We start from the raw sequence: 25,052 nt of genomic DNA, 5'->3' as shown, positions 1-25,052 counted from the left end.
TGCGTGAGATCCTGAGTTGTGACAAATAATATCAGAGCAAATTTGGCTTATAGCCTATATGGATTAGGAGACACTGTAGCATAGGTTAATGGAGGTTAACCATGAGTCAATTGTGGTAGTTGTGATTAGATTTGAATGGATTTGAACCCTTAGCCCGACGAGGACATCACGACTTGAACATAAGAGTATATGAGGACCCATGCAGGCGAGGAGATCTTGGGTACTTATACAAGATCAAGAAATTCAAAAAATACTTTCTGGCTAGTCTTTTTGGGTAAGGTCTGGGTTGTGACAGAAAGTCCAATAAATGTACACTTTTAAATGAACTTTCAAGAATTTTATAAAAAAAAGCTATTTGTTTGTGATAGAATAATTATGATTAACCTTTCATTATCACCAATTAAGTAAGCTAATCTTATCTCTGGAAGATTGCTTTTAAAATCGTAAGAGTAGAGATGATAACTATTGTTTGTATAATTAAGCTTTTCATTGGATGTATAGGACATGTGCTGTTGCTTCTATTTTTTAAAAACCTTTTTTCACAGAAGGACAAGCTATAGTGTTGATCTTCTAGCTTCTTCTTCTGAAAGTGTTTTTTTTTTCAACTTCTTTTTCTTATAAAAGCAGTTCTTCCAAAAGTACTTTTTTTTTATTTTTTAAGCTTAAAAATATTTATCTAAAACAACACCAGACACGTTCTAACAAAAAATAATAAATGATAAGAGAATATTAACCATACTCTTCAATTGTACCGGAGTTCCTATTTTTAAAAATGGTCAAATCAATAAAATTTTTAGTACTGGTATAATGAATCAGGACTTCACCCAAAATGGCTAGGCAGAAAATATTATTTGGGTTATTTGATCTTGATGTGGGACTAAACACATGCACGCACGGATCCTCACATAGTTCTTCCGTTTAAGTTTCGATGTCCTCGTCAGGCTACGAGTTCAAATTCATTCAAATCTAGTCATAAGTACTATCATCGGCTCGTAGTCGGCTCCAATGGATCCGTCCCGTGGTCAGCTCTAATAGATTCGTGCTGCAGTATCCCCTATTCTAGGGTCGATCCACTCTGATACTATTATTTAATTTTTTTAATTTTATATAATTGATATAGAACTAAACAGATGCCCGCATGGATTCCGCTCAGTGGTAAACTAACAAATTTTAATAATATTTTGAACATCATTTTAAACAAACCGTTTGGTTTAGCAATTGCTCCCCGGTCTTAATAATTTCCCTATCCGAACGTGTCTAATTTTCTTTTAATGCAGACCGAACGTCCTAATGGTGGTAGTGAGTAAAATCTAATTCCGTCTCCGAACGTGTCTAATGGTGTGACAGCATATTGGCAAAAGAAAATCTAACTAAAATCTAATCTTGAGAAGAGAGTGGTCTTCGTAATTTTCTGTTTTACGTGTCACCCGTCTCCTTGTGCGCGCGTACGTGGTGCGCTCGGCTGCCAGGGCATCATGGCCGGCAAAGCGGCAACACATGGAGAAACTATTGAGACCCAAAACAAACACCAAGCCCCTCCTTACGAACTGCAGCTATTAAAGGGAGAAGACGCCCAATCTCGTTTCTGACCGCCCTACCATCTCTATCCGTTCCTGTTCTCCAATTCAACCTCAATTTGTCCACCCGGAGAGAATATTCTCTGTAATCTATTCCTCCAATCCATCAAGTCATTTGTACTACCCACAACTCTCTCTCTCTCTCTCTCTCTCTCTCTCTCTCTGTTCTTCTTCTCAAATTCAACCTCAATTTGTCCACCCGGAGAGAATATTCTCTGTAATCTATTCCTCCAATCCATCAAGTCATTGGTACTACCCACAACTCTCTCTCTCTCTCTCTCTCTCTCTCTCTCTCTCTTTTGGTGGAAATACTTCTTATTGGTCTGTTTTATGGTGATGCAGTTTTAGGCGGCTAAAAGGGATCAGGCAAGTTCCACTTACCTTATATCACCTTTGATCTATCTAAGAAGTTGGTCGTGGTTTTTATTTTTCCTCAAATTTTTGTTCTTCGTTCCGACATTAGGATGCGTGACGATGTTTAATCTGTTGCGTGCGGGCATTTTCATGTGTATTTGGTGTTTGGTTTTAATATCTTGATGGTATTTTTGGGTCCCTGCTTCGTGCTTCCTTTTCTGCCGCAGTTTAATGGGGATTCAGTAAATTTCGGAAGAAAAGGGGTGTTTATGAGTTTTCCTGTTTCAATTTATCTCTTATGTTTAATTGTTCTATTGTTTTGGTCTTGTTGAGAATGAGGCTTCTCCAAGTCTGAACTAGGTTGACAGAACTTGCGTTCTGTCTTGACTTGTTCTTGGCCATCGTGGTCACTGTGTTCCTCCAAGTTAGCTTTTTTTTTTCCTTTTTCATGTTTTCTAATAACTATTTCGAGGTATAACAGAGATTTGAACCCATGAATCCCTTCTGCCAATTCTATCATATAACCATTATAATCGTTAAGATCCCTTGAATTTTTAATCAAATATCACAGGTGAGTAAAATATGTTTAACTACATTGACTTCCAGTTTATGCATCTTAAATGAGGCGAGCAAGAAACATGATACTGATTAATAATGGGCGAGGCCTTACTCTATGGTCAATTAGCTTTCTATAATTTCATTGCTTCTATTGCCTGGTACATATCACTAAGAATGGTTGCTGTATGGTAACTGACATGAATAAATGTCGTCATGCTGGTTTCTTTGGATGTTTTTTATTGATTCCATAATTTAAGCCTTCCTTCGGCCAAGTGCTCAAAGTTCTCCTTGTTTCTTGGTTATTTAAGTAATGGAGAGGCTAGTTTGTGCAGTTCGGATGTTAAACACTTTGAAGTTTGTATTGATTGATTTCTGCTTCATTATTTAACTGTAACCAGATAATTAGAATAGCTAGATGAGAATGTGCACTACAACATCTCTGTCTTCTGGTAATAGACTAGACAAAGTTAAATGAAACTGCCAGACATTTTCCTACCTCTGGCCACTTCTAGGATTGAACCACTAGAAATGCTAAATTAATTATGTTTCTTTAGCAGAAATAGCATATGCAACATACAGGTTGTGCTTTTGATTTCAACGGCTTTGCTTTGTCCATAAAGAACCTGAATCTTATGGCTGTTCGTTCATGGCCTTGTATTACAACAAAACTAACTTTCAAGATCCAGGGTACATACTGGATAAGGATGAATAGATAGTGTTATAACACCAAAATGGATTATTAGTAGCTAGAGAAAGGTCTTTGAAGCTGATTATGTAGCATGGCTTCTTTAATTGAAGTGATTAAATTGGGTGGATGTCTGAAATTGCATTTTATGTGCTAGAGCTTGTTCAATGATATTTTTCTTCTTTCTCCCTTTCCAATCTTTTATTCTACCTCCCATCTTCCTTGCGCCGAAGGTTAATGAAAGAAAATTTTCATGAAAATTGTGAGGATCTATGCGGGCATGTGTTTGGTCTCACATCGGCTGTGTACTGGGTAGATCTTGCGTACTTATATAGGGCCAAGAAACTTAAATTATACCTTTCGGCTAGTCTTTTTGAGTGAGGTCCTGGGTTATTACAAATGGTATTAGAGCGAATCCGGCTCATAACCCTTGTGGACTAGGGAATACTACCGCATAGGCCATTTGGGTTGACCACGTGTTGGTCGTGATATTTGTGATTGGATTTGAATGGATCTGAATCCTACCTTGGTGAGGACGCTAGAGCTTAAATGGTGGGAGCATGTGAGGATTTATAGGGCGTGCATTTAGTCTCATATTAGCTATGTACTAGGTAGATCTTGGTTACTTATACAAGGCCAAAAAACTCGAATCACACCTTTTTAGGTGAGGTCTGGGTTGCTACAAAAAATTTGTTGGGTTAGTCCTTCCTTATGTGGAGAAGAGCCTATCACATTTTGGGCTGTGTTTCTTGGGATGGAGGAGCCCATAATTAAAGCCTATTCTAGATTTGGCACCCTCTCTTATAATAAGTCAAGAGGGGAAGAACTTAGGGCTGGTTGCTATGAGGTGTTGGGTGAGAAATTCTTCTATTCTCTTTTGGGGAGAGACTCTTTTTGCTAGGAGACCATGGTGAAGGAAGCCCTAGCAGCTCCTTAACCTGGGAGGAGCATAAAGCAAGAAGAAGGTGTGGCACCAAATTTGTGTAGCTCCACCTACAAGTCCATCACGATGATCCTTTGTGTCACTAAATTGGTGTTCTTCAAAGGATTTTGAGAGCTCCATGTGGGTGAGTCCATTCCAACACCTTGTATGTTGTAATCCACCTTTATACGGTGAAGAATCTCTTGTGTGATCTAAGAGTTGTTGTCTCTTGATGTGTGGAAGCCTCTAGGCGTGCCCTAGAGAAGTTGTGATCAAGAGAGGTGTTCTCTTGGTGTTGCCATCCTTGGCTTCCAGGAAGAAAAAAAAAATCTTGTGATTCCATTATTTCTTGGAGTTGTGGAAGATTCATCGGGACTCGATCCCGTGGCTTTTTCCCCGTTGAGGTTTTCCCCGTAAAACCCTTGGCCTCTTGTTATTTTGCTGCTTTCTGGTGCTTGTTGATGCTTTATTTTGTGATCCTAATGTTCTCGCACATAGGGAAAGTAATTTCTTCCGCTGTGGCCGCTCTAGGTCCACGTGCACTAGTTTTGGGTGTATGTGCCCCGATATGCTCCTGTGAACTGATATTTCCCTCTATGTGCACTGGTTTTACCTGGGATAGAATTTGTTCGAAAACTTGTTTGGCCTTCCTTTCCCATTAAGTGGTGTCAGAGCATGCCATTGATACTGATAAATTTTTCACTGGAACTCGTTATATGATCCCACTTATGAAAGCTTATCATTCTCTGTTTCGTATGAACTTTAACAGATTTAGGTGAAATCTAAGGGTTCCTGTCTTATTGCATTAGCAGAAAATGTTACAAATATAGTAGGATGTGTACTTGCCAACTGGTATTCTATGTTTAAAGGAAAACATTTCAGTCTTTGAATATCAATTATATGATGTAGGTAGTCAAGTATATGAAGTTTTTTTTTTTCCTTTGAGGAGATAGAAGGCCTATCAAGTAGTTGGTGCCTTGCTATTTTAACTTCACCTAGTTTGCATATCTACTATTTATCAACCAGATTTATCTGTTACCCATGATCTACAACTAAGAAGACAAATTATCAAAGACAATCTTTGCAGTAAAGATGATGTCCAAGTTGGAATTATGAATGTTAACATTTCCATCCTAGATGATGTAGTAATTTTTGGTTAAAAAAAGGCAAACAAGTTTGAGTGAAAGAATTCTTAAGCTCAGGGAATGCATTGTATGTTAACATTCTCTACTTTTTACTTTTCTTCCCCTCAAAGATTGTCTATCATGGTAGTCATATTGTAAAGTTCAGCACATGAAGATTGATTATCTACTTCATATCAGATTTTTTTTTTTTAATTTTTACAGTTTGATATTCTTAAGCTATCACCTTAGCACAATTTCAATCAACCTTTCATTTCAGAGGCACATATTTGACTTGTGTCCTGGACGCTATCTGTCTTATTGCATCAAAATGGGGGGCATATTTGGGAAGAGTGCCTCCTCAAAGCATTGTCTGCCGGAATCAAACCTTGAGGTAAAGATTGTAGAAGCGATCAGACGGAAGGCATCAAAAGGAAGTGCCATAAAATCATTCAATAGCATCATTCTGAAATTTCCTAAAATTGATGAGAGCTTAAGAAATTGCAAGGCCATTTTTGATCAATTTGGTGAGTCCTGTCTTTGTAGAAAGTGACTGTATTATAGATCTATAAGCTGGTAATTATGGTTTGGGAAACTAGCTTTTGATGCTGTGTTCAAACTTCAAAGGTTGAATTTCAAGAAGTATATGTTCCTTTTTTTATCTCTTTCCGTTTTTTAAGTTTCTCATGTATATTGGCACTTGAAATCTGAGAATAATTACTGAAATCATATTAGAATTGCAAACATTAAAGTTATTGAAACACAGAAACATTTTTGAAAACCTACTAAACTCCTGTCACAATTTATAAATGCACTGGTCATTGGTCTAACTTGTTTAACTATTAGAAACAATGTAAACTACACTAGTCACCAAGGTCCATAATCTCAGTATTGGGTACCGTATTGGTACGTTACTGGCTCGGTATTGTGCCATAGGTGTATGATATGGTATGATATTGTATGCACTCTGTACCAAGACATGTGACTCTTTTTCCTTACTTTTAATCATGGTATTGCCTGGAACTGGTCGATATGGTATAGTATGCACCCAGGTGTGGGGTAGTGTCAAGTGGTATGGTACGATTCGGGTCAGTACGCAGCCTGTACCATCCTGAATGATATTTTTGTGTTGGTTCCGACTCGGTTTGGGTTGGTATGGATGGTTCAGGGTGGCACGTCAAACATTGTTTAGTCACACGAGTCTTATGTCTTAATGATGAGTATGATATGAGTACTTAAATCCTCGGTTCAAAAAAATAAACATCTAGCTAAGCAACCCTGAAATACATATTGCACTTTATCAGTTTAGCATGCTTAGATACTCTTTTGAGTGGAGTCTGTGGATGTGCAATGTGTATGCAGGGGTACAGCAGAAATTACAATTATTAGCATATGTTTGTTGCATTATTCATCACTGAAGAAAAAAAATTATACTTTGATTTACTTTAATTAAAGTCATATCAAATATATGTCTATGAATTCATGTATTTGACCGTCAGTTTTAGGGAATGGAGAGAAATTTTAAGCTTGACTTACCTAATCGATACATGCAAGCCCTTCCTAAAGTCATATTTGTCAATGCATGTTAGAAAATAAATTCCAGTTACTGAGAAATTCATTGTAGTTGGGTGAATTATGTCTGAACTGTACAGTTGTTAGTATGCAGTTATTTTAGTTTCTGCTAATAGAGGGTTTTCTCTTCCAGATGAAGACTCCAATGGAATGATAGATCCAGAAGAACTGAAGCGTTGTTTTCACAAGCTGGAAATTTCTTGTACAGAGGAGGAGATTAGTGATCTCTTTGAGGCATGTGATATTAGAGAGAACATGGGGATGAGATTCAATGAATTTATTGTTCTTCTCTGCCTTGTATATCTTCTCAAGGAGCCAGCAGCTTTACAGGCAGTATCCTTTGATACATTTTCTGTTCTTTGCATTAGTCCATCATATCATCTTGGGATTAGTTCATGTTATGGAACTTTTAATATCATGTAAACTATGCATCATCATTGACTTTATATTTGATTTTTCCTTTATTTTTAAATGGTAGGAACTTGGATCAGGTCCCATCCTTCAGAATCTGTCACTAGCAACCAACACTATGTCAAGGCATCACATACACTTCTTGCTTAAAACTTAGATCCTCCCAGTTCCAATGAGGCAACATCAGGCTGATACTTAGATTGGACACGAGTTCTTTGAGCTTGCCAATCAACTAGTATTTGGAGTCACACACATATAATCCACATATAACAATTACATGATATCATGCCAGAACACCTATTCATTCAAAGAGATAATATTGTTCGAGAGATGTTAACTTTTCAATATTAAGCTTGTTGTTTGAAATCATGTATGCATTGTCTATCAAATTAACATGTCTTTATCTGTTGTGTCTGATGCCGGACAGCAGGAAGAGGGAGAAGAATAAGAGAAGGAGAGAGGAGGAAGGAGAGAAGAGGGAAACTAGGCTTTACGCCAAGCTCTTGCTCTGGGTTTCACGCCAGGGCTAAAGAAAAGGAATCTTTTTTTTTTTTGGATACATTGGCAGCTCACGCGAGAGCTCACACTAGTTTTGCATGAGCATGGCCAACTGAATTAAAAGACAAAATACTCCACAGCGGTGGAGGGACAGGTATGTATCGGGTCTAGAAGGTTTCTCTAGAATGGCGAGCAGCAAAGGAGGTGATCTAGTTAGCAGCTCTATTCGTCTTCCGAAATACATGCGTAGCCTGGAAGACATCACACTCTCGCAGTAACCACCGGACGTCCTCTAAAAGCGGATGGTCGAAAGCCCCCGACCCCTCCTGTAGAATCCACTCAACCACCTATACCGAGTCTCCCTCCAGGATGATGCACCAGGCCTTCAGAACTCGCCTCGCATAGGAGACACCCTCCTATGCGGTTCTGAGTTCCGCCCTCAGAATAGATGACTCGAAGGTGCGCTGCCCTCTTGCCGCAATTGGCCTGGACTCGTGATCCCTAATCACAAAGGCAACACCTGTGCCTCCTCCACCAACGGACAAACTGTCATCAAAGTTCAACTTAAGGTAGCCAGAGGGTGGGGGCTTCCAGGAAGTGAATCCATACTTAGGCACTATAGCAGTGAAGGGGGAGACTCAGATGAAACCGTCGCAGTAGTCTCGAAGACCTCATCGGCCAGTCGGATAGCTCTGTCCACCACAATCCTCGGAGGGCCCCTCCTGCTCTCGAAGATCCTATTGTTCCTATCCAGCCAGATGTGATAGGCCAGATAGGCACCAGTAACGCCCCCAGTGGCAGAACTCGAAGCTCGAATGATAAACCGTAAGTGCCGGAGTAAATCCTAGGACATGGGTGATCGTCTCCACCTCCAGGCAATCCATGCATACCGAGGAGACCCTCATCCCTCTCCTCGCCAGAACACTCCTGGTCGGTAGGCATCCTCAGGCCACGTTCCATATAAACAGCGCAACCCGAGGATGGATCTGCATTTTCCAAATCCAGCTACCGTCCATCCACCTCGAGCTCTCACCGCCCATCGCGGTTTGCACATCAGCTAATCGGACCCTGACCCTCCCAGTGGCCGTCCACACCAGTCTATCTGCTGTGGGCACGTGGGGTAGTGGGATGGCAAGGATTCTCTCAGCCAGCTAGGACCCAAAGCCCTTCTAATCAGCCCCTCGTCCCACTTGCTCTCTCCGGAGATAACGAGGTCACTGACTGAAAGCCCCACCAGCCTCGCCGAATCAACCATCGTCGGTAACCGGCTTAGCGGATACTCAAGCCACCCACCTGTCCTCCAGAACATCAATCGACCGGCCGTCCCCGATGGCTCACCTGATCTGCGCTAGAGCTGCCGGAGCATGTAAGCAGATCTCCCGCCAAATAAAAGAGCACTGACGCCTGGGCTGGAAATCTGCTAGCGCCATGTGTGTTCTGTACTTAGCCCTCAGCAAGTTACTCCACAAGCATCTCGGCTCCAAGACAAACCTGGCCGTCCGTCGTGCGGCAAGTACCTCCCACCTCTCCACCAGAGAATGAATCCCTAGACCCCCCTGCCTGGACGACTGGCAGACCACCTCCCAAGCCACTAGAAGAACACCACCCCTGCCATCTCGTCTGCCCCAGATGAAATTTTTGAACAACTGCTCCAGGGACCTCAGTAGCTATAGCGGTACCGAGGTGTTTGCCATCAGGTAAACCGGTATCGAGCACAACACCGACCGAACCAAGATGTCTCTACCCATCATAGACAAGGCCTCCGTCTGCCAATCCTCCAGCCTGCGTCTGATGCCCTGCACTACATCAAAACAGTCACTGTGACGTAGCCGACGCCCTGTGATTAGAACCCCAGGTATCTAAAAGTGCCCTTAGACTTGCCTACCCCCAGGATGTCTTTGATAGATTGCTTTGTCCGCGGCTTGGTCCTAAGGCTAAAGCAGATAGCAGATTTAGCCCTATTCACTTGCTGACTTGAGGCATAGCAATAGTCCTCCAAAAAATCTCGAACCACCCTCGCCGACCTCCTCATTGAACGCACCAATAACAGACAGTCATCGGCGAAGCCCAGATGTGAAATCTAAATCGACACCGGCACTGATCTATATGCCTCCAATGCTTGGGTCTGAGCTGCATGCTTGAGAGCCCTGGGCGATGCATCCGAGCAGAGAATGAACAACAGGGGAGATAGAGGGCATCCCTGGCGAAGATCGATTGCAGAAGCAAAAAATCGAGTGGGGGTTCCGTTCACCAAGATGGCAAGGGACGACGATGTCACACACCTCATAACCCAGACGATCCAGTCCTCATGGAACCCAAAACTTTCTAGTGACCTCCGTATGAACTCCCGACTCATCCTGTCATAAGCTCTTTCCATGTCTAGCTTGATGCTCATCAGACTCCTCGAGACCCTCTGTAAGTCAGACATAAACTTCTGGGCAATAAGGATATTGTCTGAGATGCTTCACCCACCAACAAAAGCCCCTTGCTTCGGGCTGATGAGTCTCAATAAGATGCCTCTTAGCCTAGCGACAAGGATCTTCGCCATGGGTTTGTACAAGGTGGTACACAGACTGATCGGTTGGTAGTGGCTTGGCTCCGAGGCGTCCTGCCTCTTCAGGATCAAGGTGATGAAGGTCCTCTTCCAATCAGCCGATAGAACTGTCGAACTGAAGAACTGTTGAACCGCCTCAATCACATTCTGTCTGATCAGAGGCCAATATCTTCTGAAGAAGTCCGGACCCGGGGCCCTATCCTCATCCAAAGACCAGAACGCCTCCTAGATCTCCTCCGTAGAAACGGGCCTGATCAAAATCGAGTTCTCCAAAATCTGGAAAGGTGGATTCGGCATGAAGGACGAACTCTCTCCGGCCGATCTGTCCATCTGGATCTGAAGAACTGCTCCAGTACCTGCCTGATAACCTTTGGGTCCTCAGTCATCTGACCATCCGTGCCCCTGATACATCTGTTCCTGCCTCTCTGTCGTCTGATGATGGCTGACTGATAAAAGAACCCGGTGTTTCGATCTTCCTTCCTGATCCACTGGACTCGTGACTTCTGCCCCTAGAAAGTCTCCTGCTGACGAAGAAGAGAGTCATGGGTGGACAGGTGGGATCTCAGCTCACCCATCTCCTCAGCCGATAGGCCGCCCCTCTGTACCTTCAGAATTTGCAATCTGGATATAGCTACCTCGGACTCCTCGACCCTTTTGAAAATGTTCTTCAATGGACTTGTCTTATCCAAAATGCCCTGAAAGACCACCCGCATGCACTTCCCACATTAAGAAATCTCGTACTGAGGTTCGTGGAATATAGAGCTTGGTTTTCTTAAACAAATAACCATCTTGAAGATGAAAATCGTCAATCAAGGGTCCCTGTCCATCAACGAGGGCCTTGTAGAGTTTCCGAAAATCAGGGCAAGATAAGTAGTCCTCTTTGAGTTTATCAAAGCCCGTGATTTTGACATACATGGTCGAGAGCAAGGCTACCCGAAGACTCAGCGCATCAGCAACTTTGTTTGTGACGCCTGATGTGTGCTTCAGGATAAAAGTGTATTCCTGGAGAAACTCAATTCATTTGGCATACCTAGAATTCAACTTCTTCTGAAAATTGAGGTAACGAAGAGCTTCATGATCAAAGTAAAGGACAAATTCATTAGGCAGCAGATAATGACGCCAATACCATAGAGCCTGGACTGCAACATAGAATTTTTTGTCATAGGTAGAATACTTCTATTTAGTCTCATTTAGTTTCTCACTAAAATACGCTATGGGATGACGTTCTTGGCTGAGTACTCCACCTATACCGAGGCCAGATGTGTTACACTCCACCTCAAATACCTTGCTAAAGTCAGGGAGTCGCATAATTGACGCCTCAGTTATCCTCTTCTTGATGTCACTGAATGCTTTAGCAGCAGCGCTAGTCCAATGAAAATCGCCTTTCTTGAGGCAATCAGTGATTGGGGATATAATCGTGCTAAACCCCCTAATGAAACGACGGTAGAAAGTAGCAAGCCCATGAAAATCGCGAACCTCACTAAGAGTTTTGGGCTCGAGCCACTCTATTGTCCCTATGACTTTTATCAGGGTCAGCAGACGAGCCCTCTGAGGAAATAATGTAACTTAAGAAGTTGACGTGAGAAGTGAATAAGAAACACTTTTTGAGGTTGGCATACAGATTCTCATTCCTTAGGGTTGTGCATACCTATCTCAAATGAGCCAAGTGCTGCTCCTTTGATTGGCTGTAAATGAGGCTGTCATCAAAGTACACGATTAAAAATTTGCCCATGAAAGGTCGCAATACATGAGTTATCACCCGTATAAAAGTAATAGGAGCATTTGAGAGGCCAAAAGGCATGACCAACCATTCATACAGGCCATTTTTCATCTTGAAAGCAATTTTCCATTCATCCTCTGGGTGAAATTGGACTTGATAGTAGCTACTTTTCAAATCAATCTTAGAGAAGATTGTGGTGCTTGCCATCATATCCAGCATATCATCAAGTCGAGGGATGGAAAAATAGTACTTGACCGCGATTCTGTTGATGGCCCGACTGTCAATGCACATTCTCTAAGAGCCATCTTTCTTTGGGGTGAGGAGTGCGAGTACAACACAAGAACTTAAGCTCTCGCGAATAAACCCTTTTCATATGAGCTCATTGACTTACCGTTGTAGTTCAGCATGCGCAAAAGGATTCATTCGGTAGTGGGGCAAGTTAGGAAGAGTCGTTCTCGGAACCAAATCGATGGTGTGCTGAATGTCACGTAGGGGTGGCAAATGATCTGAGAGATCTTATGGAAAAACTTCTTGAAACTCTTCAAGGAAAGAGAGGACGTCGGCTGGTGGTTCGCTCTGATTGTGGGGGTGAACTACTTTGACAAATAGAGCGAACACCAAAGATTCGTTGAACACTTTCTGCTCAAATTCAGCGAGACGCAGGATGTGGAGACTCTTGTCCTTTGACACTTCTTTTTTCTTGTGCTTGTCAGGTGCCTTGGGCCGCAAAGGATTGAGTTTTATTTTTTTGCCCTCGAACACGAAAGAACAAGAGTTGGATTGACTATAGATAGTGACATCAGGGTCGAATAACCAAGGTCGCCCCAAAATTAGATGTTCCACATCCATCGGGATTACGTCACACCATATGGTGTCTTTGAGAAAGGATGTGAATGGGCACAAGACATCTTTCTTTGATGTGAATAGAAGATGTGTCAATCCAAGAGATCTTATAGGGTTGTGGTTGGAGAACAGGAGTCAAATTTAAGTGTAAGATGATGCTGGAGGATATTGCATTAATGTAACTCCCGCTATCAATAATGACCTTACAATCTTTCTCTCCGCACTTAATATAAATATGAAAAATCGAGGTTCTTCTCCAGTCATCAGTCTTTTTGGGTTCTGCGAGGGCACAACTGACTACACTCATGGTAGACTGGTCAGACTCTCTTTGAAGGTGCAAATGATATAGGTGTAGTGCAGATGCACCCTAGGGTATCAGGTCCTTCGTCACACTCCTCATCAATGTCCTAAATGTCATCGAGATTTGGTTCATAGACTTGCTCTTCCAAATCATCTGTATCACCTTCCTGCTTTTGCTGATCAATAACGAGAGATTTATTAGCACATTGGGAGGCAACGTGACCAAAACTTTGGCACTTGTAACACTGAATTCTAGAATTTGGTTTGGGAGGCTCACCAAAGACTCTCTTGCCTTTGGTGTCTCGGCTTGGGATAGGGGCGGCAGAAGGGAGTTTAGGGGCAGAGGACCCCACATAAGGTTTGGGCCTCGAAGAATGAGGATTAGTGGAAGTGCTCCGAATGTCAGAGCACCTCACAAACATGGACTTGGAGACCTGTTCATAGTTCTGCACAAATGTAGAGGTCTGGTCTAAAATGGACACCTCTCGGAGGACAAGTTTCTTTCTGAGTTTATCATTGAGACCTCTTCGGAACCGACTCAGGATCATCCTTTCATCCTCAATCACATTACATCACATCATGTATTCATCAAATTGGGCAATGTAGTAAGTGGCTGATAGGGTGCCTTGTCTTAAGTTGTACCATCGGTTGAGGAAATCATTTTTGTAGCCAAGGGATAGATATTTTCTTTGAGTTTTTCTTTTATTTCTATTTAGTCAGTTATGGCAAGTTGATGTCTTCTGGCTAGAAGCTGTTCGGTGCTTTGCCAGAAAAGCTTAGCTCGACCAATGAGCTTCATTCTGGCAAACCGAACCTTCTTTTCTTCAGACAAATTATACCACTCAAAGAAGAGGTCGATCTCATACAACCAGTCAGAGAAGACTTTGGGCCAAGGCGACCATCAAAAGTGGAGGCTTCAACCCAAATGCCTCTCATCACATCTTCATTATGGTCACGAGGCTCTCTGGGTTTCTATATTGTATTGATAACCCTTATCGACATTAGGGAAGGGACCCGAACCTCTGTGATAAGGGTAGGCTTGAGGACGGCCTGGGAAAGGATTAGTGTCAAAGTTGCCCTGTCGAACAGGTCCCCGATGTTTTAGGGCTTCATCCTCACCCTCTAGGCCTTCTAGGTGGAAGATCCAATAATCCTCTGAAGAAAAACCTCAACCGAGTCTAGTCGGGTATGGACTTGGGTAGACACTGTGGTCAAGTCTTGGACAGCCCTTAGCAAGGCTTCGATGTTGGATCCATGGCAAGTTGAAATTCTGAATGGGAGACAACATGACCACTACGAACTTGCATGTAATGAGTGTGCAAAGTTGTGCATGACCCTACAATGCTAAGACAGTGGCAATTCCTAAATGGACCTAATGCATGAAAATGATGCCTAGAGTTCACTGTATATGCTCAACATAAAGTGAAAGCTAATCCTTAGCAAATGAAGTCAAGTAGGGAATCATGTAAAAAGTGCAAGCAAGTAACTGGAGTCAAATAGTGCCAGTATTCCGTGTGTTGCAGGGTATCACGGAGCCTCAAAGAACTTCCAAAGATTAGGCAGCCCAATGATTAATAGCAAAGATGGGCCACTACAAGGGTTTCTCAGGTTGTTTGGATGTATGTGTTGAATTCACAGTAAGATAAGCCAACAAAGCACACAAGAGCTCATAGATGCTGAATTTTAGATGGGCAGATAGATTTTCTAAAAAAAAAGGGATCTGACTTGGGCTAGAGGCGACAACCAGAAGCTCGTTGTAGCAAGTGGGCTTTTCAAATGGCTCAGATAGGGCTTGATTGCAGCAGCTCGGTGGGCCTAATCACAGCAACTCGGTGGACCTAATCTCAGTAGCTCGTTGGACCTGATCAAAGCAGTTTGGTGGGCTTGATGACAGTGGCCCGTTTGATTAGAAGAGAGGGTGGGGGTGGTGGTGTGCGGTGGTGGGTCTGATGATTAGAAGGGGGTGGTGTGCGGTGGTGGGCCTGATGGGCTTGACGATTAGAAGGAGGGGATGGTGGTGTGCGGTGGGTGTGATGCTAAAAACCCCTGAGGGACGAAAAGAAAAGAGGGTTGTGGGGGGCGAGAGCCATGAGGAGCGATCGAGAAAGAAGAATAGGGGGGGTGGAAGGAGAAGACGAGGGAAGGAGTGGGGAAAAAGATCATTGGTAAGAAAAACTCTCCACTCGGAGGAGGTGCAGCTGAACTAGACGAGGTCCAAGATGTGGCAAGCGCGGCAAAGCGAGATGAGACGTCGCTCGGAGGACTACAAAGGAAGAGGAAACGATGGAGCCCTCAGCTCGGAGGAGGCGTGGCTGGACCAGTAGGTCGCCGGTGTAGCAGGCGGTCGATGAGGTCGGTTGGGGTGGCGGAGTTTGGGTGGTTACTACCCACCGTCCGACGGCGGAGATGGGGAAGGGGCGATGGCCGGCCAAGCGGACCTTGACACCGGTGAAGGCGGAGGCAACGCTACAGGGGAGATCTCGAAGGAAGAAGGTGAATAGTGCTCTTTTCTTTCTTTTCTTTTTTTTTAAAACTCAGATCTGATAGGATTCGGGTTAACGGGCACAACCCGCTCCGGTAACCCATTACACGCCCGATACACCTGTCACGTGCGTGACTTAAGGGTCATGTGCGTGTTTATTTTTTTAAAACCGAATGGACTCGGGTTAACGGGCGCGACCCGCTCCACTAACCTGTTATATACCCGCTATGTTCTTCTCCTTCGCGGTTCGTTGTAGACGGTTACACTGGTTTCCGCGGTGACCGGCACGTGGAGCGCGGCGGCGGTTGGATGCAGGGCGACGACATGGCGTCTGGGCTTTCGGGAGCGGCAGAGAGGCGTAGGAGATGTCGGACCGGGGGGGGCGGGGGCGGGAAGGAGAAGACGTAGATTAGAGCTTCCTCGGACATTCCCGGTCCCGATTTTCTCTTCTCAGATTGGCTTAAATCTCGCAGGAAAAGGCCTTTTGGCCCAAGGCTGAATTGCAGAAGAAGCAGATCTGGCTGGAAAAATCCCTCCGTTTCGATTTCTTTAAAGTTTCTGACGAGGGTTGCCAATTGAGTACCTCGGAGGAGTCGGTCTTCAGTACCTTTCTGGCAAAAATCTGTCGAGAAGACTCCTATATATAAGACCCAAAATGCAAAAAAGACTCTTATGAAGAAACTAATCTCACAAAATATCCTCAAAGATAACAAAATATCTAAATAAGCCTAAAGGCTATCAAAATAAAATAAAATCACTCTAACCACAATGAAACTGGCTGGACCATCCTCCTGCGGCGACTGTAGACCCGAATGACGGGTGATCTGGTACTGGTGTCTGCACCAGTGTCTAAATTGCTTATTGCTGCCTCTTTATTTGTCATCTGAATTTGTAAAATATTCACAAGATATTTTTTTCCGCAACATTTGTTTCATCATATATTTGAAACTTGAGGGCAAAATCTATGAGACAATGTTATGGTGGGCAAGGTTGTGTATACTTCAGTTATCAAGAAGTAATGGTGCATTATATACGACAGATTGTAGAGAGGTAATACGATGATGAAGGGAACCTGCTTGAGATGGATTCTATCCAACAAAGCCAGAGACCTGGATAGGAACCTAAATTAACAACCGAAGGGGATGAAATGAAGAGGTATAGTCCTACACGACATTAAGCTGGCTTTATATTACTAAAAGCAAGCTCAACGGTGATGTTTCAGCATCCCATATTTTTTAAGGTTTTCTCGATGAATGTGGACATGAAGATATATTATTAATTTTTACCTGGAGACTGTATCTTCTTTTCCAATGTCTTTGTTAAGGGGAGAGCTTTTTATTATTTTAGACATAAAGGATCACAAATTTGTCTCTCTCATGTTAAATCATATTCCCATCATTCCTCTTTTTTTTTTTTTGGCTGAAACATATGCAGATATCTTTGAAATTTGTGTTTTTCCATGATTTGATTGCTAGAAATCAGGGATGGGCTTGCCAAACCTCGAGGCAACATTTGAAACTTTAGTCGATGCTTTTGTATTATTAGACAAGAATAAAGATGGTTATGTCAGCAAAAATGAAATGGTGGATGCCATAAATGAGACTACTGCAGGTGAACGCTCATCAGGATGCATAGCCATGAATAGATTTGGTAAGTGCTTTCTTGTTTTCTCTGTTCATACGCATATTTGTGTGAGCTCATGCACGTCCACAAGTACAAGCACCATTTCTTCATGACATTCATTTACCTGAACTCATGTGCAAACTGTTTCAACTTTTAACCCTAAATTTTGGGTTACACCTACCTCATCTATTAAAAAATTGCCTTTTGGTAAGCGTAAATGTATAAGAGCGATTTATTTGACTGCTGATGCTACATTTAGTTTTATGGCTCTATAGTTTTCTTCAGCAGATGTATAAATTGTTGAGCAATTCTACTGACTTATGCTCCTGCCTCTTTTTTTTAACCGCATGGTGGAACACCACCTTTATATTACTGCTTAACTTAGATGGCTCACAAAACATGGCATAAATGTGATATGTTCAAAATGTCCCCTTCAGGTTGTCAAGTTGATGTCCCATCGGAAATTCTAATTAGGCACTGTATGAAATTTAAATGTCAATATGTTATCGAGAACCGGTTCTTTCACAAGACACTGACAGCATTGTCCTTTGGCCCTTCAAAGAGTCATTTTGAAGCTAGTCTCTTTTTTTTCTTTTTCCACTCTCATTGATTGAAATAATTGAAGTTTGTAATCAGGAATAATGACAGTAGTTTTTCATTTTGTCGTCACAGAAGAAATGGACTGGGACAAAAATGGAATGGTGTCCTTCAAGGAATTTCTTTTTGCTTGCACTCGTTGGGTGGGGATCGATGATGTTGAAGAAGAGGATGATGACGCTAAATGAGTTACATACTTGCTACATGCGCGATCGCATGCCAAAAATACTTCATCCAGGAGCACAGGAAAGCATATTCCCAGAAAGGTTAGCAGGCTCAAGAAAAAGAAGAAGAAGATAGTGTGTTTTGAACAGTGAAGTCAATCGGTCAATATCCCTATTTGGTTTAATGATATTTGTGTAAATATACTGACAGAGGTTAAATTTTTGTTGCATTGTTATGATGCTGGATATATTGATTTATTCCTCTGTAGTTATACCTTTGATGCCATCATTACCTGAAGCATTGTTGAGTTGCCCAGCATATGCTTGTCTTAGTATGAGCATGGGATATGGAGTATACAACCATGGGAGTGGACTGTTATTAAAGAGAACTAGATCACTGTATATCGCTAAAAAAATTATAACATTGTATATTCTGAGTTGTCCAGCAATTAGGCTTATTACCTAGAGAAGCTTGTATGCTTCCAATTTTAGTCTTCTGCATGGATGAAGAGACTGGTGCACTCCTTAGCAAAACAAAGTGACTGAGTTAATTGTTTGCAGTTACAGCTGCATGTTGCTGCTTGGTTTTTCTCAACAAAGGGTATAACTTGAGAGCTGAAGACTGATCAACAAGTGCTTTATCTTTGAATTGATGTGCGAATCGGTATACACATCAAAAAGAAGCAAGGAATATCCTAAATGATCAGCAACACAATGATTTCAGTTAATGAATGCCATAGCACCTGGAGCTGGCATGTAGTAAAGGGTACTCAAGAAGGATTCTGTATGAATTCCTACTAGTGCTGCTCCTGCACTCTGACATATACCATAACAAAAAATCTTTAAGATTCTCGAGGGATGGATTTGCCTCACAAACTCTCAGCCTGCATTATGCTGCTATGCACCTGTTCGACAGGTTGCTCCTGTGAGCAGTAACAAGAAAAAAGGAAAAAAGATTGTGAGGTCTGTTGAGAATAGTAGTCAAAATTGGCACGATAGGCTCTTGTTGATCAGGAGGAAATCACAATAAATGTGGCATAAAATTTGCCACCCGGATGCTCCAGAAGCCTAGCTTCAGCTGGATGTTTCCAACATAATATTTTGAACCCGTGGTCATCTTGCAGGCTTTGTTTTCTCGCTTGGGCAGCACTGGTAACGGATACGAGAACACACTGATGGCACAATCGATTTGCGACCAGAATTGGAATCGAAATGGTCGATCCCATGATTTCTAACCAAAATCAGAATCAGATTGAAATTCGATTACTAGAGGAGAGTAGAGATTGCATTTTGAGGATTGGGGCATTTTCTATTCCCTAATGGGACTTTCTCCAATCAAATAGCTAGAATGAGAGTTACTCATTCGCATTTTCATTCTAGAGTCCAACTCCTCCAACCAAATATTTTCTAAATTCTTGTGTGCTGGCCTCGCAATACAATACAGAAAGTTTTCGCCATTTTCAATCACTGTCGGTGCCACCTTCCATTTGGACACCTCCAGACTTGGTACTTCTGTACATTGATCCTAGCATTTTCATCAGCAAAGCTGAAGAGTCTGATCTAGATCAAATTAAAATATTAGCTTGTCGGTGTTAGACTTGTATAGAACTTAGACATTTTAAAATATATCATACAAATGTTCTAGTCACGTAATATTAGATGTCGGTGGATGCAGTGCTTGCGGTTTGCTAATTGAATCTCGGCTCTCTTTTATAGCCATTTGTGCAACACAGATCTTTGGAAAACTGGATTCATATTGATCTCTCGCCCTAATTCAGATAATTTCTATATGAATGAATATATGTTCATATAATTTATCGATGTTTCTGCCTTTATTTCATCGAGATTCTATAACTCATAACAAAGTGCTGCAAGGTAAAATGGGCCAGGCTGGGGCTAGAAAGGCATACCCCATTGTATTGGGCTCAGTATTGGCCCAACTCCACGTAGTCCATGGTTTCAAGCCCAAGCTAGATCCTCTCACAAAACTCGAACTCAGGCCAGAACAATCCTAGGCGAGGCCGGCCCAAACCTACTAAGAAAGCAAAATGGAAGAAATAGATGCTCGCAACAACATACTAAAATAGAGGCATCAAGCATAGGGCCATAAATCACCACCATTCAATACAAGCTTAAGAGGAACGATTACAAGAGGAAAGATTATAAGAGAATGAGACACCCAAGCTATTAACCATCTCCTCCGACAAAAACCCTATAGACAAGTTTCTTGGATGACTCCTTCTTACTCTTGTTCTCCAAGGGGGACCACCCTAGAGATTAGTTTCTCTCTTCTTTCATTTTATGAGTATACTCTCTTATGTTTTCCTCTAGAAACAGCTTAAGTTGTTTACAATGTGAATGTGATGGACTCCTAGCATAATATAAGTAACTAGTGCCTGGCCAGACAAAACAGAAGTTACATGCTATTCCTATAATGCCTCCCATCAGTGTAAAACCTCATATCTTCTTCTTTTCTTTTCCTTAACTTTTATTTTTTAAATTTGCGGTGCTTTTTTTTTTTAGTATAACAGCACCTCACACACGATGGGCGTGGGTGTAGCCAACAAAATAAAAAAAAAGAGTTGGCTAAAAAGAAAAAGAGCAGATGCGTGGTTCTTTCAGAAAAAAATGTGATGCATTTGACAGGCTGCTTTTTTTCAGATCTAGTATGATGGAGATAGTTGGCACTCAAGGACCGAACTAATTGACTCAAGCTCGGCTTGGGTCAAACCTAGGTCAGGTTGGTCCTAAAGACCATTAATTTTAGGAAAGTGTCGAGTACCCCCTCCATTTTCTTTTTTTTTGTGTGTTTTTGCATTTTAGGCAAAGATAACGAAGAGCAAATCCTCTCCCCAGATACAAAGTGAAAAAGAAACAAAACTATAAACCTCGAGGGATGGCGAGCTACACCAAATATACTGGAACTACATTGTGGGATTATTCTGCTAGTCTTCCTGTTTAATTTTTGAAAATGTTATTAATTAATTCATCCAAATTACTAAAAAAAACAGACAGCCTCTGGGATTAGCATCGCTGAGGACCAAAAGCTGTCGTCGGAAATCATTAAACCAAACTCGAGGATCTGGAGATGAGTAGCTCTGGAACATGGAATCGATCCCACCGTCCTCTTAATTTGTTTGAAGTTAAGGATAACAAGTAGATGTGGTTCCATTGATCCAGGGGATTACCTGTCGCATTTGGAGGATGTTAGGAGTAAATGTAGAAAAGGGTTTTTCTCCAAATGTTCGACCTGTTTAATTATCCCATGGTTTCTTTTGAATAATTGGTGGTGCCTTCGCTGTTACATTTTAATGATGACAATAAACTTGTCTAAACCTTGCTACAACCTATACATATCATAACTAATTCTTATATTCAGTTAGGCTTTCCCAAATAAGATCTTGTATCTCAGTTTTGCATGCATATATCGTGCATACTTGAATAAGCTATAAAAAAAGAGCAGTCTGAATAGATACATACAGAGATTGTAAAGTGCTAAAACATATATTGCACGAATCTAATAATAAATTATGACACAATCAGAAGTTGACTTCTCGTACTGCATATGCTCATATCAAAGAACATCACCTTTAATGTCTCATTTTCTTCATAATTTCTTTTCTGAGAAAACATTTTGTCCATAACAATATTATCCCTTTTTCTGAGGAATGATGGAGGAACTGAGACACTTCAGTAAATTTATCCAGGAAATTATGAAATCTACATGAAGGTGAGAGTTTTAGGAGTTACAAAGGGAGGAGGGATAGGAAAGTACGAAAACAACATCAAAATTTAATGTTCTCCAGTAGGTAACAGTAAAGAAAACAATATCATCACTTTCATAAAGACATCAGTATGCTCCATCCATTGGAGAAAGCCAATAACACCAGCCACTTTTTTTTAATAAGACAAAGCATAAGTTTGCTTGATCTGTGACGAGAGCACAAAAGTGCAATCGTCATACCATCTTAATTAGTATTATAGTTAATCATTAATGATAAAATTAACTAATTAACGTTGTATTTGTGTTTGAGTGCAAGTAATCCAAGAGATCCAATAACATTGGGTTTGAGCTCAGCTCATCCCAGTGTGCCAGCCAGCAACAGCCCAAATCGCGCGGGCCCAATCCTACCATGACCTGGTCAAGCACATTTGCCCCCGAGCGATTTTTCATATTGTGCTAGCCATCCCACGGTTCATCATCAGCATCACATCTTCAACACGTAGCGTTGTCCCAGCATCCGCGCCGTCCATCGAATCACCATCATCTTCAGCCTTCAATCCTAACGCCTCAAGCCACGTCATAGTGCCAGCCCATCCGCATCCCAGCAGCTGGATTACCGGCTCCCTCCGTTGGCAAGCCATTGTCCGGATCCGCCTCCCAAATCACCGGAAGAAGGAAATAGGAAGCACCCAGCAGCTCTTCCGTGATCTCCTTCCTTACGCGATCAAAATCCCAGCGGCCGTCCATCTCCCGGAATCCCAGCATCCGACGCAGCATCCACATCTTCTTCCTCCCGTCGATCACGCTCCCAGCTCCTCCAAGAGATCCCAGGCACCCATCAAGCCGTGATCGGCTCCTCCCAGCCCCTCTTCCGTGATCCCGGCGATCCCACATCCGTGCCAGCAACGCCCGCATCCCTAGCTCTTCCGTGATCCCGGAATCCCAGCGACCGCATTCTTCACGTGGCAAAAATCCCAGCCGTCCGCGCGTCCCCAGCACGTCTCCAACCATCCGCGCCTTCCGCATCAGGCATCCGGCGATCTCGCGTCCGTGGCCAAAGAGGGAAGTTATCCGGAGCGATCCGCCCACCATTTCCTCCTCCTTTCCAGCATCCCGGATGACCCGTGATTCCTCCCCAAATTTCAAGTGACCCGGATGACCCGTAATATTGTCCATAACAATATTATCCCTTTTTCTGAGGAATGATGGAGGAAATGAGACACTTCAGCAAATTTATCCATCAAATTATGAAATCTACATGAAGGTGAGAGTTTTAGGAGTTACAAAGGGAGGAGGGATAGGAAAGTACGAAAACAACATCAAAATTTAATGTTCTCCAGTAGGTAACAGTAAAGAAAACAATATCATCACTTTCATAAAGACATCAGTATGCTCCATCCATTGGAGAAAGCCAATAACACCAGCCACTTTTTTTTAATAAGACAAAGCGTAAGGTTGCTTGATCTGCTATAGGCTTTGGACGAAAGAATCCTATGACCATAAGGTTAATAATTGTAAGGTATAGAATCAATTACTGTTGGAGAAAGATGAAGTGTAGAATAATACTGATACCTTTTTGGCTGAGAAAAGGATGGAAAAAACCATCCAAATTCATTCTATTGACAAATTGAAATGAAAAGCATAGCTAAATAATTTAGACGTAAATGTTCTTACAAAATCAGAAATCCGAATCTTACATTCTGTGGTTACAGATTGACACAGTAGCAATGAACTTATAAATTTGAGAAAAGAATTGAAATGCTAATCATAAAGCAACATAAGAAGAAGAGAACAGAAGGTAATATCCTGCTGATTAGAGAGAAGGAAGATAAAAATCACGGGAGGAATTAGCTAACAAACTATGGCTCGTTATTTTAAGATGCTTCATATCCCTAGAAGAAGCTATGCAGTATGCAAAACAGGCTGTAGCCCAAAGTTGTCATTCTCCTCCTTATGAGAGGAAATTCTGGTTTGGAACCCTGGAGGTATTTTGCTATACATTTGTCCCACTTAATTCTTTTTTTTGGCAGTGTCCGCTGTTTTTCTCAGGAAAAAAAAAAAAAAAAAACTATGCAGTGTTACTAGATAGTATCTCTTTAAGCAAATGTGGAAATGCCGAACTACCTTTTTGGGGAATCCCGAAGTTTAACTATTATATCATAATCATTTTGATAACCAAACCATGTTTTTCATTCTTGATCTCAAAAAATGCAGAGATCTTTTATTTCTTTTTTCTTTTTTCATTCTATTTTGTTCTTTTTTTCATAACTTATAATTATTTATCAACAACTGTTAGCTTAGCTGGTTGGTAGCTGGACTCAAAAGTTCAAACTTGAATGATGGACAATAACTACTGTACTCTCAAAAAAATGGTTTATGATTACTTCACCAAATAAATGAGATAAAAGATGTTATGAAGATGTCCAGTTCTTTCTTCTTATTTTTTTAATCTTGTTCCATATAGCAGCTGTAATATAACTTTGCCCAGCATGGCTCCTCAGCCAGATATACATCTCCATTGCTAGTGATGACTTAGAAAGCGCCCACTCTGTTTTCCAAGCGACCCCAGGTCTGCACCGATGCGGGATCAGCAGACGGCTCCGGCGGACCAACGACCTCTAGCCTGAGCAAACAATCGTCAAGCTCCACATCGTCGTTGAAAACAGGAAATACCCTGCCTACTTCCCTGGTGGGATCCACCCACTGTCAAAACTATTTTACTGGTCTATCAATCATAAATTTCAGTGAAGCAATTTTGTATCAGATGGCTAAAGTGGACCAAAGATTTTGGTGCTCATAATGTTATGGTTTTTCAGTGCCAGGGCGCACGGACACCGACGTCAAGAGCCACGAGAATAATACCTAGCTCAAGAAGAAGCTCTCCGGTATGGGAATCGATCCTGGCACACGCTTAGGCCTTTCTCCTACCTCATGACTGAGATCAAATCATGACAAGAAGCCACACAGAAGATCAAATTAGGCCTGTCCAGGGCCAACATGAAAGAGCCCACCAATGTCAAGGCCTCGGTCATGATGGGCCCAACAACAGAGCCATGCGATGGCTGTATGCGCGGCATGCACCCAATTGCGGCTGAGGCTTTCGATATGGTGGGACAACCTAGGTTAATGATCACGAGGGATCAACATGGAGCCAGAGCTTGTCCACCGGGAGCATCTGCACTGGCGATGCAGCAGAGCAGCAGGATAGCAGGATGCATGAGAAAGGCGAGGATGATGATCAGGAAGGGGCTTAGGGTGGAAACGATGCAACAGCATGTTAGCTTCGGACTGCGTTGTGTGGGACCTAATCTGATCAAATCGATGAATTCCCATTGTGTCAAAAAGAG

At 42.2% G+C, this 25,052-nt stretch overlaps 1 protein-coding gene across 1 annotated transcript; it reads left to right on the top strand.

Annotated features, from left to right (window-relative positions):
• The first annotated feature begins 1,587 nt into the window (after positions 1 to 1,587).
• LOC103718472 (putative calcium-binding protein CML21) lies at positions 1,588 to 18,430 on the top strand. The gene is made up of 6 exons (XM_039130749.3): positions 1,588 to 1,826; positions 1,920 to 1,943; positions 5,498 to 5,744; positions 6,923 to 7,122; positions 17,073 to 17,247; positions 17,893 to 18,430. Exons 3-6 carry the CDS (start codon positions 5,549 to 5,551, stop codon positions 18,003 to 18,005), a joined length of 684 nt encoding a protein of 227 aa, XP_038986677.1. The 5' UTR covers positions 1,588 to 1,826; positions 1,920 to 1,943; positions 5,498 to 5,548; the 3' UTR covers positions 18,006 to 18,430.
• The last annotated feature ends 6,622 nt before the right edge of the window (positions 18,431 to 25,052 follow it).

Source organism: Phoenix dactylifera, chromosome 2, assembly GCF_051530095.1.
Source record: "Phoenix dactylifera cultivar Ajwa chromosome 2, Ajwa_hap1_PhDact_Kaust_v1.1, whole genome shotgun sequence".
In the NCBI taxonomy this organism is placed as follows: domain Eukaryota; kingdom Viridiplantae; phylum Streptophyta; class Magnoliopsida; order Arecales; family Arecaceae; genus Phoenix; species Phoenix dactylifera.
Note: the sequence above shows the minus strand (reverse complement) of the source record. Positions and strands in the feature narration are given on the sequence as shown.

What these genes read in the sequence shown, in the direction of transcription:
- LOC103718472 (XM_039130749.3), top strand. Translation starts at nt 5,549, where the DNA reads ATGGGGGGCATATTTGGGAAGAGTGCCTCCTCAAAGCATTGTCTGCCG. An exon ending in AGCCAGCAGCTTTACAGGCA is followed by an intron (nt 7,123 to 17,072) that starts GTATCCTTTGAT and finishes TTTGATTGCTAG; the next exon opens with AAATCAGGGATGGGCTTGCC. An exon ending in CATAGCCATGAATAGATTTG is followed by an intron (nt 17,248 to 17,892) that starts GTAAGTGCTTTC and finishes TTGTCGTCACAG; the next exon opens with AAGAAATGGACTGGGACAAA.